Source organism: Capsicum annuum, chromosome 4, assembly GCF_002878395.1.
Source record: "Capsicum annuum cultivar UCD-10X-F1 chromosome 4, UCD10Xv1.1, whole genome shotgun sequence".
Classification (NCBI taxonomy): domain Eukaryota; kingdom Viridiplantae; phylum Streptophyta; class Magnoliopsida; order Solanales; family Solanaceae; genus Capsicum; species Capsicum annuum.
In genome coordinates this window covers 170,846,415-170,860,299 of record NC_061114.1, presented here as the reverse complement: position 1 = coordinate 170,860,299, position 13,885 = coordinate 170,846,415, and the positions used below count along the sequence as shown (strand labels likewise).

Below are 13,885 nucleotides of genomic sequence, written 5' to 3'. Positions count from 1 at the left end.
AATTGTTTTAAATTTTAAGTAGTAATTTCATTGTTAAAGCATTATAAATTGCTGTTTTTTTCTTCTGTCTTTTAGCTAAAAGATCCTTTTTTTTTTTTTTTGAGTTTTCGGTTAGTTAATTACTTGTTAATGGTTGTTGATATTTGTGATCTAATTGTTTGAAGTAGTAATTTTGCAGTTAGTCGTAAGAGTTAGTGCAGTTTTCCATTTTAGAGTTCTTGTCAAAATCTACATAGATCCAAGCTCACTATATTGAGCGTGAGCTTGGCGTAACTGGTAAAGTTGTTGTGATGTGACTAGATGGTGTTACTGTTCAAGTTGTGGAAATAGCCTCTTGTGGAAATGCAAGGTTTAGTTGTGTACAATAAACCCTTGTACTCGGTCCTTCTCGACCTAGTGTATAGTGAGAGCTTTAGTGCACCAGGTTGTCCTTGCCAAGCTTACTAATTCAGGAATCCTATAGTAAGCCAATTGATAAAAAAGAATTGAAGAGAGAAAATAAGTGAAGATTTACTAAGTTAAGTTTGTGCTATGTGAGCACCAAATTAATGAACTTTACGAGGCTTATATACTTACACTTCTGTGTGCTATTCACAAAAATCTACTAACAAACTACTTTCGGTTAACTGCTCACTAACCTCCTCATAACAAACTAACCAGTCATTTAACAATAGTTAATCATCTATCTACTAGGTAACCACAGCAACCCAACCAAAGTTAAGTCACACTCACACCACTCTCAATAGTTCTCAACATTTTGATTTGCGTCCTAATTTTAGATTGATTTTGATTTGTGATCCAAATATTAGCTTTTTGTTTCAATATTATCTCTTAGGTGAGCGTACAACCAATTCACCAAATCTGGGTTATGTGTTGTAGAGTTATTGCGCAATTCTCATTGCATTTCCTGGTTAATAATGGTCATCTTGAGAATTGGCTATATAGAAACTAAGGCGGCACACTGCTCTATTGAAACAAAAAGGAAAAGCTGGAAATGTGTAAAACTTCTTATGAAAAGTAAAATTATCTACATCCAAAAGCAGCTTATGCCCAGTTGAATTATTAGTTATCTTTTAAAAAAGTTAAAAGTACCATGAAGCTTTTCTTTCCTATAAAGATATATTGCAAGTGAATTTGAAGTAATTGTTTCTTGTCAAAGAGCATCTAATTTATTAAGGATATGTATCAAACTTTTCACCTCTTTGGTAATGCCCTCCCTTTCCCGGTCCTTATCCACTGATATTTCAGTGCTTGACAACAAATTACTAGCGGATAATTATAGTCAACTTTTTTTCCTATTACTTGTGGATATTATTGCTGTGGGAGAAAGTGTCAAGAAGTACATTGCTCTACAAATATCACAAGATCATCACAGTGCATTGATTATCCGAAGAGATTATGGCTACATTTAGCATTTTGGAGTAGGTCCATAGCTGAGTTTGTGAAAAAATTTGACGTTTTCTGGTTGCCATGAGCATTGATTATTGATTTTGGCAAAAACTTTACAGCTAAAAGAAATATTTTGTGGTATTAATAGTCTCTGAAAATACCTGGGCTATCTTTCTGGAATTAGACTATCAAGATGAAATTCATGGTCCTGATGGATAAAGCAAATTTGGTCAAAGGAAAGAAAGAAAAAAAGAGGATTATTCTTGTTTAAGACGTGAGGGTACTGTAAAGGTCTGTGAAATTAATGTCCCCAGCTTCCAGTAATTTTGCTTCAAAGGTGATTAAGATAGCATATAGAAAAGGCAAAGTTAAACATTGTAGTTTAAGACATGAAAGAATGCAGCAGTCACGTCCCCCCCAAATTTAAGCTTTTGGGAACATTGAGGTGGCCAAACTTGGTGGCAAGTTTCTAAAGTGATCATTCCACATTACACTCCCAATGCCTTCTGGAAGAATTTAATGAAACCTAGAGTAATCCGATAAACAGTTAGTTTATTGTGGATTCCACGTTTTCCTAGTTTAGAATTAAACATGCGGTACAATTTGATTATTGTTTAAGTAGTTTCTTCGTCAAGCTGTGACAATCAAAGACAAAGTACAAAGTGGCCCGATCTGAAAAGCGTCTTAATAAAAGCTAATATCCCTCACAGACATTAAACAAAATTAGCAAAATAGCGAGTATGCATAAATTTTGCTCATAGAAGTCATTGGAGTTGAGGAAATTAAGAATTATACAGTATACTTTGTTCAATTAACAGGTGGACAAAAGAATTTTTTTTTTGCAAGGCATATCAAAGCTACATGTTTCCTGATAGTCTACTTTGTAATTTGCTATTCTTACTGAGTGTTTCAAAGGAACCAAGAATGCAGAGTTCCCCTTTTATGATAATTAAGAATGTAGAATTACTCCATAAACAAGTCGTAACAGTAGATAACCCTGATGCTTTGTGGGGGGATGTGGGGAAGAATGGTTTGTTCTCAGTCAAGTCTTATTATGAGAAACTTTTGGTTAGAGAGGTGGATGTTTTACTTGTAACACTATTTGGATACCAAAGGTACCGAGGAAGGTGTATTTTTTCATTTGACTAGCTACTCGAGGGGTGATCTTGACGGTGGAAAACCTTAGAAAACGAAAGATTGTTGTATCGGTTGGTGTTATATGTGGAAGAAAATAGGTGAGGACGTGGATCATCTTCTTCTTCATTGTGGTTTTACCATAAGGTTATGGTGGGATATGTTTAGGTGGTTTGACACTTCATGGGCAATGCCAAGAACTGTGAAAGAATTGATGGTTAGTTGGAAGAGCAGGAGAAAGAGGAGAAGACGCAAGGCTTGGAATGTTGTTCCACTAGTGTTGATGTGGGTGGTGTGGGGAGAGAGATATATGAGAGCTTTTGAGGGTTTAGAATCTAGTTTTTCTCAGTTGAGGAGTAGTCGTTGAGGAGTAGTCTCCGGTCCCTTATTTTCTTTTGGTGCACCCATGGAATTCCAAGTTGTATAGGAGATTGGGTGGAGTTTGTAGAGAATCATTTGTTATTGTAGATTCTTTACCTTTTGGTATACTCCTTTAGACGGCCAGCTTTTTGCCATGTTTATGAATGAAATTACGTTTACCTGATAGAAAAAAAAGAATGTAGAATTACATAGTTCATATTTTGACAGGCAACCAGTGTAGAATTATAAAATATTAGTTCGTAGCTTAGAACATAGCTAACCGATTTTGTTTGGGTAATAAATTGAATAATCTTCATAAGCCAAGGACACAAATATTGCTTTTGGAGGTGATCCTGAAAAAATGGAAAGGTCTCTATTTTCCATAGATAATTAATGTGGTACTAAGAGTTTCTATCTTAGAAAAGACTCTGTTGTAGCACCAAGGGTGTGGCCTAATGGTCAATAAATTGAGTTGAGGACACGAGGTCTCAGGTACAGATGCTAGTAGAGTCAAAACTCTTGGTGATTTCTTCCTATTTGCCTTGGTAGGCTGGTATCGGTTGCTGGTAGGAGGTGCTAGGCATGAAGGCATCGCATGGAATTAGTCGAGGTGCGTGCGCAAGCTGACTCAGACACCATGATTATTTTTCTAAAAAAAGGCAGACTACAATTTTTTGGTCCGGTAGAACTGGAAAGTCTCCCCAACTTTATTACTGAGTGTTCAATATGGAAAGTTAAAAGAATTGGTCAGTGAATGAAGTTCTTTTTGTCCCCTAAATTTTAAAAAGAAGGCAAGTACACTCTTGGTGCCTTGGTGGTTCAGCTCAACTGGATGTAACTCAGCTTTTCCCAAGCAAGAATCTGTTTTCTCAAAAAGAAGATAAAATCAAAGATTATCATCTTACATCCTAAGTTACTCGGATTCTTCATTTTCGGTGCTGCACCCATGTTGACACGACATGGATGTGGGATCTGTACCCCATCTGGTCAGTCGATTTGATTTTGGGTACTTTGGCCAAAATCGACTGGGATTTAAGAAATTCTGTAATCAAGACAAAAGCTAAGTGACATTGAAGAGAATAGAATACCTTGTATATAGAAATTTCTATGTTATTGCTGTTCTTTTTATCTCCGTTCAAGATTTTATTCTTGAACAATATTTCTCCTCAAGTTTTCCTCATAATATCTCATAATTTATATTTTATAACTCTATTTTAGATATTTAAATTATTTTTCGCTGAATCCCCGCACCCGTATTTATCCCTAGATCCATATCCCGAATCTTTAAATTGAGACCATGGAGGATCCGACCTCTAGATCTGTAGCCGTATCGGACACCTGCATCCGAGACCGACCGAGCAACTTAACTTACATCAATGTCAGAGGCGGAGCCATGATTTAAAGACCACGTGTGCACCATTGCATTTAATGTAGAATCTGTCACTGGGTCTTTGTAATAAGGGTTATTTGGTTCAAGATTAGTTTCAGATTAGTGTAATAAGTTTTTGACTTAAAAACCAACCGATTAACAGGCCGAATCTATTTCAGTGCACTAAGTTTTCTTCTCTTCATTCGATTCTATTTTATTAAAGTAGAAGAAAAATGTGAAAAATATCAAAGAAGATTGAAGGTGTGCCTATCAACCAGTTAAGTTGATGTGATCCATTATTTTCTTTTGGTGCACCTGTGTGATTCCTGTCTGTATAGAGGATTGGGTGTCTTTTGGAGAGAACCATATGTTGTAGGTCTTTTCTTTTTTGGTATACCCCTTGTATACGGCCAAGATGGTCTTGTTATTATCAATTAAATCTTTTACTTGATTAAAAAAAAATTCAACACCGATTTGGCCCGAAAACTTCCTGTTTGCACTGATTCGCCCGTTTGACCACCCAAATGGCCCCACCCACCCAAACAAACCACACTAGGCCGCTCCTTGGCCTCCTTGGCACGCCTCGGTCGATTTTTGGCCCATTTCGCGCCTGGAGGTAGGAGACTAGCATAAATGTTGATAACAGCAACGGCATACCTAGTGGGGCATCAATATTTACTCGATGTAAAATTAATTGCATTGAGGGGGATTTGAACCTTGGCTACAAACACAGGGGCTTGCAAACAACCCTCACAGCCAGTGCACCAACACATATTCTTCACATTCAGGTGCCTCTGTCTTTATGTCTATTTTCCTATGGATCTTACATGCATATACCAAGTTTTTCTCCATGTCTGGGTGAGGGTGGACAATTTAGGCCCCCATCTTGTCATTATGCCGCTTCATGCTTGCCAGTGATATTTTTTCTAGCTAGGGAGAAAAACAAAAGAAAATGTACGTTGATATCACCTGAAAATAATTCTAGAATTTATTGATTCTATGATGACTGTTTTCGTGAAAATCTTTTCTGTTCATATGGTCCTTGGTCCAACAGTTTCTGGTACTTCTCATGGCCCTTGGTCCAGCAATTTCTGGTACTTCGTATTTTCTCTTACTTCCCTATAAGCATTTCATTCGACAATTGATATTTATCCGTTTAGTGCTTTTCTATGCTTAATTATGTTTGCTGCATGGTTTTGACGCCATAATGTATCTGCTTAACTGAGGTCAGAGGGAAATTGGAAAAAGGCTGTTGTTGATGCTAGAAACTCAAATAGGTTCCCTATTGATGCTTATTGTTTTTAAATGTGGAAAATGCAGTACACCAAAATTCTGTGGAGCTTTAAGTACAAGGAGCAACTTTAGTGAAAAAAGGCACAAATTAAGGATAAAAAGGAGAGCTATGTGTGTAATAGAAGAAAAAACTACTATATACAATTGAACTACTTTTGTACTAGAGGATTGGATATCTTTTGTCGAGAACCATATTTTGGTGTAGGTTCTCATTTTTGTTATAAGGCTTGTAGGCAAAATTTCTACAACTGCTAACAAAATTATTTACCTTATCCAAAAAAAAAAGGAATTGAAAAACTACAAAAGTTGAGAAGTAGAAATTATGTCTATAATGGCTTTATCGAAAAAAGGAAAAGAAATTATGTCAATGATTGCGTTCTGTTTCCAGATGCAAAAAGTGAAACACTAAGAGTTTCTAATTCAAATTTAGTGCTCAGTTTTCCTCCTCATTTCCAATTCTTAGTCAGTACTGGTATTTATTTATGCCGTTTATATAGCAATTAATAGGACACTTTGCCAGGTCTATGCATGGTTTAGTGCCGCCTTAATTAGGATAAGCCAATGATCAATAAAATGCATATTAGTGCTTTGGTCCCTGCACTAAAGCACCATGTGAGCATGGGGAATTGCCCGAATTGCACTTAGCCTTAGGGCTTAAATGCTCCTCAAACGAGCACAACAACACTTTTCAGTTTCTGAGAATCTATCTGTCTGCTCATTTGAAACAGAGAAGAACTACGGAAATCTGAATGAAAAGTCAAAAGTGACATTTAGAGTATAGCGATACTTTCAAATTTCTGATACTGATGAGAGGATACATTCCATGGTGTTTTGCCCTATTTGAATCATACTGTTGTGTTAACTTTTGTGTAGTGGTACCTAGATTAAAGCAATAGGAATTGGGCACTGGATTCTTTATTTACCTACCAAGGCAACTACATATGTTTGGAGGAAGAATTTGTTAACTCACTAGCTGATGCCTGTTCCAATAAGGATTTCCTTTCAAGGGTGCCTTTATGTTGGCATTCTCATTCGAAGCTGCAGTGTGTTTTCCCTGTCTGACAGTCTCTTGTAAGCTTATGGAAAACCTGACCCTGTACTCTTTGTCTTTTTTTTTTTTTTGCAGAGACCGTATAGACATGATAGAATTGCAGATGGTCTCAACATCACTGAAGAAATGCTGAGGCCTGAATCGGTGGCAAGACAAATTAATGATCAGATTTCTCTTGCAAAGGCAATTCTTGTAATTGCAAAAGAAAGCAACAACCTTCAATTTGCATGGGAACTAAGTGCTCAAATACGCAACTCACAGATGCTTCTTTCTAATGCTGCTTCTAGAAGAAGTCCCTTGACAAACAGAGAATCAGAAACTGCAATTCGAGATATGGCACTTCTGCTCTACCAAGCACAGCAACTTCACTATGACAGTGCAACCATGTTTATGAGACTGAAAGCTAAAATCCAAAGCCTTGAAGAACAGACGAATTCCTTCAGTGAGAAGAGTTCAAAATATGGACAAATTGCTGCTGAAGAAGTCCCCAAAAGTCTATACTGCCTTGGCGTCCGGCTAACAGCTGAATGGTTCAGAAGTTCCAATTTGCAGAAAAAACTCAAGGAAGAAAAGCTAGCAGCTGCCAAACTTGTGGACACAGGTTTGTATCATTTCTGTGTATTCTCGGACAACATCCTTGCAACTTCAGTTGTGGTGAATTCAACGGCTATGAATTCCAAGAATCCTGATATGGTGGTCTTCCACCTTGTAACGGACGAGGTGAACTATGCTGCAATGAAGGCATGGTTCGCCATGAACAGTTTCCGAGGAGTGACTGTTGATGTACAAAAGATAGAAGACTTTAGTTGGTTAAATGCTTCGTATGTACCTGTTCTCAAACAACTTCAAGACTCTGACACCCAGAACTACTACTTTTCTGGCAACCATGATAACAGTCGAACTCCAATCAAGTTCAGAAACCCTAAATATCTATCGATGCTTAACCATCTGAGATTCTATATCCCAGAAGTTTTTCCTGCACTTAAGAAGGTTCTATTTCTTGATGATGATGTTGTAGTGCAGAAGGATCTTTCACCCCTATTTTCCACAGACTTGAATGGCAATGTAAATGGTGCAGTGGAGACATGTATGGAGACATTCCATAGATATCACAAGTACCTAAATTATTCTCACCCACTTATTCGTCAACATTTTGATCCTGATGCGTGTGGGTGGGCCTTTGGGATGAATGTTTTCGACTTGGTTGAGTGGCGAAAAAGGAATGTTACTGGCATATACCATTACTGGCAGGAAAAGAACGTGGACCGCACTTTGTGGAAGCTTGGCACTTTACCACCAGGACTGCTGACCTTCTATGGATTGACAGAGGCTTTGAATCCTTCATGGCATGTCTTAGGTTTTGGTTACACGAATGTTGATTCCAAATTGGTAGAAAAGGGAGCTGTGCTGCACTTTAATGGTAACTCAAAACCCTGGTTGAAGATTGGAATTGAGAAGTACAAGCCGCTCTGGGACAAATATGTTGATTATGGTCATCCTTTATTACAACAATGTAATTTTCATTAAGTTGGTTTTTGTTTAATTTATCATAGGTTTGACAGAAGTAAGTTTATCATTCTAGATATCTGATAAGTTCTACTATTGTCATCTCTGTGGTTATTCCAATTTGTTGTAGTATATGTTTGCAACAAACATCAAGGGCATTAGTATTCTATCATCCAGAAATGGATAAAGTTTCATGTTGTATGATTCCTGTTGGCAAGATTTGTCAAGATGTTATACTCTCAAGGACAAACACATTGAATATCCTTGATCTGGTAGAAAATAATTAATATTAGTTGAGATGACAAATATAGGAGCTTGTTAGGTCCAAATCTTTAATAGAATAGTGTGATGTCTTCAATATAAGTAACTCTTACCCATTTCTACTATTGGGAGAGCAGGCATGAAAAGTGAGCGTTTCCCCTGAAAGTACGTACTTTTGAGGCATATTTCATCCAGAAGGTACCAACTTATCATACTCACAGAAAGTTGCAAAGCCACCCTTGGGGTGGCTTTAGAAGAGTCAATCGATGCATTTTGTCACTGAAAAAGTAATTGTGCAAGACATTTTTTTTTTTTACTAATATGTTTAAATTCCTTTCCGTGTCGTATTCTTTATATTTTAACTCTTCCAATGAAGATTATGACTCCCTCACAACAAATGGAACAGTGTCAACCTACTGGACCTGTGCGAGTGTCTAAGAAAATAGGGCAAGGTCTACAACAGAATCTGTGTCATAATTTGGGGGAAGCTGATATTCGATAATGCAAGTTCAACACAGAATCCATGGGCAAGTTTATTTAAACAAAATAGATTAGCATCTCATGGTATGCCTTTGAATTATATTCGTCCTACTGTTGTAAGTGGTGACATAGTAGTGCAATTGGATAGAGAAGAAGTGGAAAAGGAGAATGCAAAATGGAGATGTGCTTTAATAGCTTATGTGATAGGAGAGTTGCCTGGATATAACTATATGAGGAGGTACATAGATAGAACTTGGATGGACATTGCCGTACCTGATTTGTACCTTCATGAAAATGGTTACTATGTTATTAGGTTCCAGACTATGGAAGAGATGCAACACATTTTGTATTTTGGTCCCCTCACATTAACAATAGACCTGGCATTCTTAAGCAGTGGACTGCAAATTTTGACTTCAGTGCTGAATTCTTTTCAGAAATTACCCTATGGGTCAGTTTTTCTAACTTACCAATGAATTGTTGGGGGAATGATTTACTTAATAGAATTGCAAATGCAGTGGGAAAACCTATATCTACTGATGAATGTACAACTAAACAGAGTAGTCTTAATTGAGGTGAAGGTTACTAGAACTCTTCCTGAGGAGGTTACTGTGATGGATCCTAATGGGGGTAAATTCCAACCGAAGGTCTAATATGATTAAAAGCTTGATTAATGTGCACAATGCTTAAATATTGGTCATACACTCCCTCCCCCTAAACCTCAACTAGTGCAACAAGCTCTACTTGAGAAAGAACTTGATCAACAATTTCAAGAACCAAAGAGGAGAAGGCGGCCAAGAATACTGCAGAAATGGATCTATAGAGGGCAGATTACCCCTGAGCTTAACAACCCTGTTGAAATACCTGAACCACAGGCTGGTATGGAGGAGTTGACACCACCACCAGTGCATGAAGTTAATAAAGCTGTAGATGGAGTGGTTAATAAGTCGAGATCAGGCAAGCAGAAACTGGAGGATGCAACTGTGACATTAAGTTTCCAAGACTTTCCTAAGCTTCCATCTACTTCACCGGGAATAGTTTTGGAGCCTTGACTATAGCAGAGTGTGTGTGGAGCAAGAACAACCCACCTGATAAAGGTGGTACCTCAAAATCTCAATGAATTTGGTCATTTAGAATGTTATGAGGGGTGAATAAATGGTATAAACAAAAGAAACTAAAGAATTTCCTGCATACTATAAGCATATTCATTTGGAATGAGTCATAGAGAAAAAAAGTGAACATAATGCTAATAAAGTAGTACAACATATTGCACCAGGTTGGTCGTGTTTGAATAATTACACTTGTGCTATCAATACGTTCTTGTGTGTTTTCTTACTCTTTGAAGTCTTTGTAAATGTGGATTCACCTCTCAACACCCTCATAGTTCAAGGAAGCTTACAATATGTAATGCCCAGAGTCTGTACCTTAGACGCTATACGGTGCTCATAATCCTGAAGGACCATAAGCTAACCCATGTCTGGTACCTGCTGCAATATCTGAATAATAATACTGTAATAATTTCGTAATTTAGGTGAAAACTTGTCATAAGGTTTAAATTTCAAATAATGATTGTTTATGGTATCATAATACCAAAATTGAACATCAATACTGAAATCTGAACAACTGTCTGAAAATACTTTAGTCTGAAAAAGCCTCTAAACAGTCTAAAATATAGAGTTGATGAGACAATCCCCAACTAACTCCGACTACTGAAAATAAATTGAAATGCTGAAAACAATCATGTCCTCGGACTATGAGGACTCACCACTAACTCTGTCTACTGAGAAGCTAAACTGCTAAGGGTGCTCTGGAGCCCGTGCCTCTGAACCTATGATATAAGACATCATAGCATAAAAGAAAAGCATACGTCAGTACTTTGAATGTACTGGTATGCTCAGTGAGGTATGATGAGATGCATGGGTTTATATGTACGAACAAAGCTAACTGAATAATATGAGTATAACTAAATAATAGTACGTGCATGAATACGTATACTATAACTGAGATCGTGATAATACTGAATACTGAGTCTGAATACTGAAACTAATTTACTGATATCTGAATTACTGTGTCTGACAGTCCTAATTCTGTGGAACTATACTGAGTTCCGTACTGTACTGAAAGACTACATCTGATAGTCCTAAATTTGTAGAACTGAACTGAGTTCTATTCTGAGACTGAATCTGAAACTGAGACTGTGGGAGGTTATTACCTAACCGACCCTTTTCTGAATAGATTGAGGTCCAACCTGTGACCCCAGTTGGAAGGATGTCAATACTGTGCCACGAGTAAGACAAGATGTGAGTTAACCCTCTCTGATAGGAAGCTCTTTCATCAACCCTCATTAGTAGGATAACTCAAATGAGATGTATCAACCCTCATAATATTTGGCAGAAAGATATCTCTACCTACGCTGGCTATATAGTTCTATAATGCAGGGATTACTACTAAGGGTCAAACCCTCTGTTGGCAGAAATGCCCTTTTCCTTGGGTTCGCTCGATGCTGAATCCTACTCCCAACTGAATAGACACTGAACTGATTTCTAGTTGTACTAGGCTGGACTAAACTATTACTGATATTACTGTTTGACTGAACTGAACTGAGTCTAGTGAATTCTGTAGACTGATGGAATACTACTGAGTTCTATTAGTTGACTGAGTTTACTGAGGTCTAAACTAAATACTAAACTAGACTGGACTAATACTGGGTCTACTAAGTTTTCCTGAATCCTATAACTGATTAGGAGTACTAGGATCGTGACGTGATTTAGATTATTCTATAACTGACACTAGCTCTAGGCAAACAACTAAATTATCGGGTATTAAATACCCTCAGGACTCGATAGCATGAAAATAAAGCATCACATGATCTTGCTTAGCATAAACATGCACATTGAATTCATAATGCATCTATAGAGACATCTTATCAAACTCTTACATGGTATAGCTTGCAAATAAGCTAGCATGACATGATTTTTTTCCTTTATTAGTTCACATGAACAATTCATTAAGCACTTGGTGAGCATAATATATGCACATAATAAGCGAACCTCAAGATTTACTTCAATTTTCACAATTTCAAGAGGTTTAACATGGATTCATACGAATCTACACACATAGTAATCAATCCCACATGAAATGTATAATAATCCATGAAATAGAAATCTAACTCCCATATTGATCATTAATACAATTTAATTCAAATCATGGAAATCATGAGTTCAAACTACTTGAAATTTAAAAGAGATTCTTGGACTCCAAGGGTGGAAGGAACCCTTGGATAACACTTCACATACCTTGGTTGCTAAATTCTTGACTATTAATGGTAGAATCTTGAGCCTTGAATTGAAATTCAAGCTCCTGGTTTTTTTTGTTCTTGAGCTATTTGTGAAAGAATGAATATATTTTTCTAAAAGAGGGCTAAGTTTCGTGTTATGGAGGCTGAAGGACGTGGGAAAAAGAATTAATTAACCATAAGGACGCGGCTTTTTAATGACTGTAAACTGAACCATCGATGCGCAGACCGATCACTGCATTATTGGCATCAACGCGATAGCCAACATGCCACATCGAGTCCGCGTCATTTCACTGGAATTTAACACTGAGAGTTGGGAAAACATTTATCAATGCGATAATAGACGTGACACATCTAGATCGCGTTGACTCACTGGTTTAGGATTCCAAAAATGCTTCAAACGAGGTTCAAAAAACTCAAAAATTGTTTGAGAGCACCTATTGACCTTCCTGATGATGAAACAACCTAAAGATTGATACTTTAAGGTCGTCAGGGTCATGAAATTGGATTGCTAACTTTTAAAGGTTAAAATAACACTAAGTATGGACACTTAGCTAAATTTTTTTCTAAGTCTGGGACCCCTTGACCAACTTTAAAAGACTGAATTGAGCTTAGAATTTCGCGGGGTCTTTCACAACACTTGTGAGATTTAGTGTGCGGGATCTGAGAGACAAGAAATAAAAAGAGAGAGTGAGGATGTTTTGTACAACTAACGTTTTTTCTATTTTATAGGTAACTTCTTTGCCATAATGGACAACATTTTGGCCCACGTTGATGCTTTGCCTGAGAAATAGCTAAGGTGAATATGGGTTTTGACAAATTGGGCTCGAATATGTCTACTATACTTAAGAGGTTGGATCGAGTGGAGATTCGAAGGAACTATCGTGTTTCTACTCCCAAAGCTTTACCTCAAAAGATCAACCCTCTAAGACCACCACATAAGCCAAGCCAATAAATGTCCTCAAACCCGAGACCTAAATGAGCCACTTCCCCTTAATTTAATCAAGTCCAACAAGAAGGACTTGGAAGCTAATTTTCTCCCATCCAAGCTCCACAACCGAAGATCCACCTTACCAAATCATTCCTCTCAACTGAAACTCTACTTCACCAAAACCGATATATCCATGTAGAGGAGTATGTTAGAAAGGAACATGAAGGATATGGAGACTACTACAATGCTTATATGATGGTAGGAGACTTGTTTTGGATGAGATTGAAGACAAGGCTTTAGATAGAGAGGAAGTCGAGGTTCAAAATGAACTATTTTTGACTTGTTTTTGTTGCTTGTTTTTGCGGACTGTTTTGAGTAGGTTTCTTTTAAAGTGACCAATTGAATGAGGTGAAGATGTGAATTTATGGACAAATTCCTCTCAAGATAGAGAGGATGTGTAACACCCTGAGATCCCATCCTGAGACATCACACATTGCTTATGACCTCGAAGAACCACAAGCTAACCCTTTACTGATATATGTACTTGTACACTGCATAATATCTGAAATAAATGTGTAAACTAGCCATAAGGTTCAACATATCTATAAATACTCATAATACAGAAAACTGAATACTAATACATCCATCTGAAAAGCTTCTAAACTATCTGAACTGGGGAGTTGATGGGACAGGTCCCCAACTAACTCCATCAACTGAAAATAAACAAAGACTGAAGCAATAACAATAAACTAAAATTCGTCCTCAAAAGAAGAGAAATCACTGCTACTACTTCTGACTAGGAATGAACTGCTGAAGATA

General features: G+C 37.2%; 1 protein-coding gene across 1 annotated transcript; it reads left to right on the top strand.

Moving 5' to 3' along the window:
* Positions 1–6,669: 6,669 nt before the first annotated feature.
* Positions 6,670–8,303, top strand: LOC107867743 (probable galacturonosyltransferase 10; the record flags this gene model as incomplete). The annotated part of the gene is given in 1 exon segment (XM_047410854.1): positions 6,670–8,303. A coding segment is annotated over 1 exon segment (1,454 nt), but the record flags the coding sequence as incomplete, so codon positions are not given.
* Between the last annotated feature and the right edge of the window lie 5,582 nt (positions 8,304–13,885).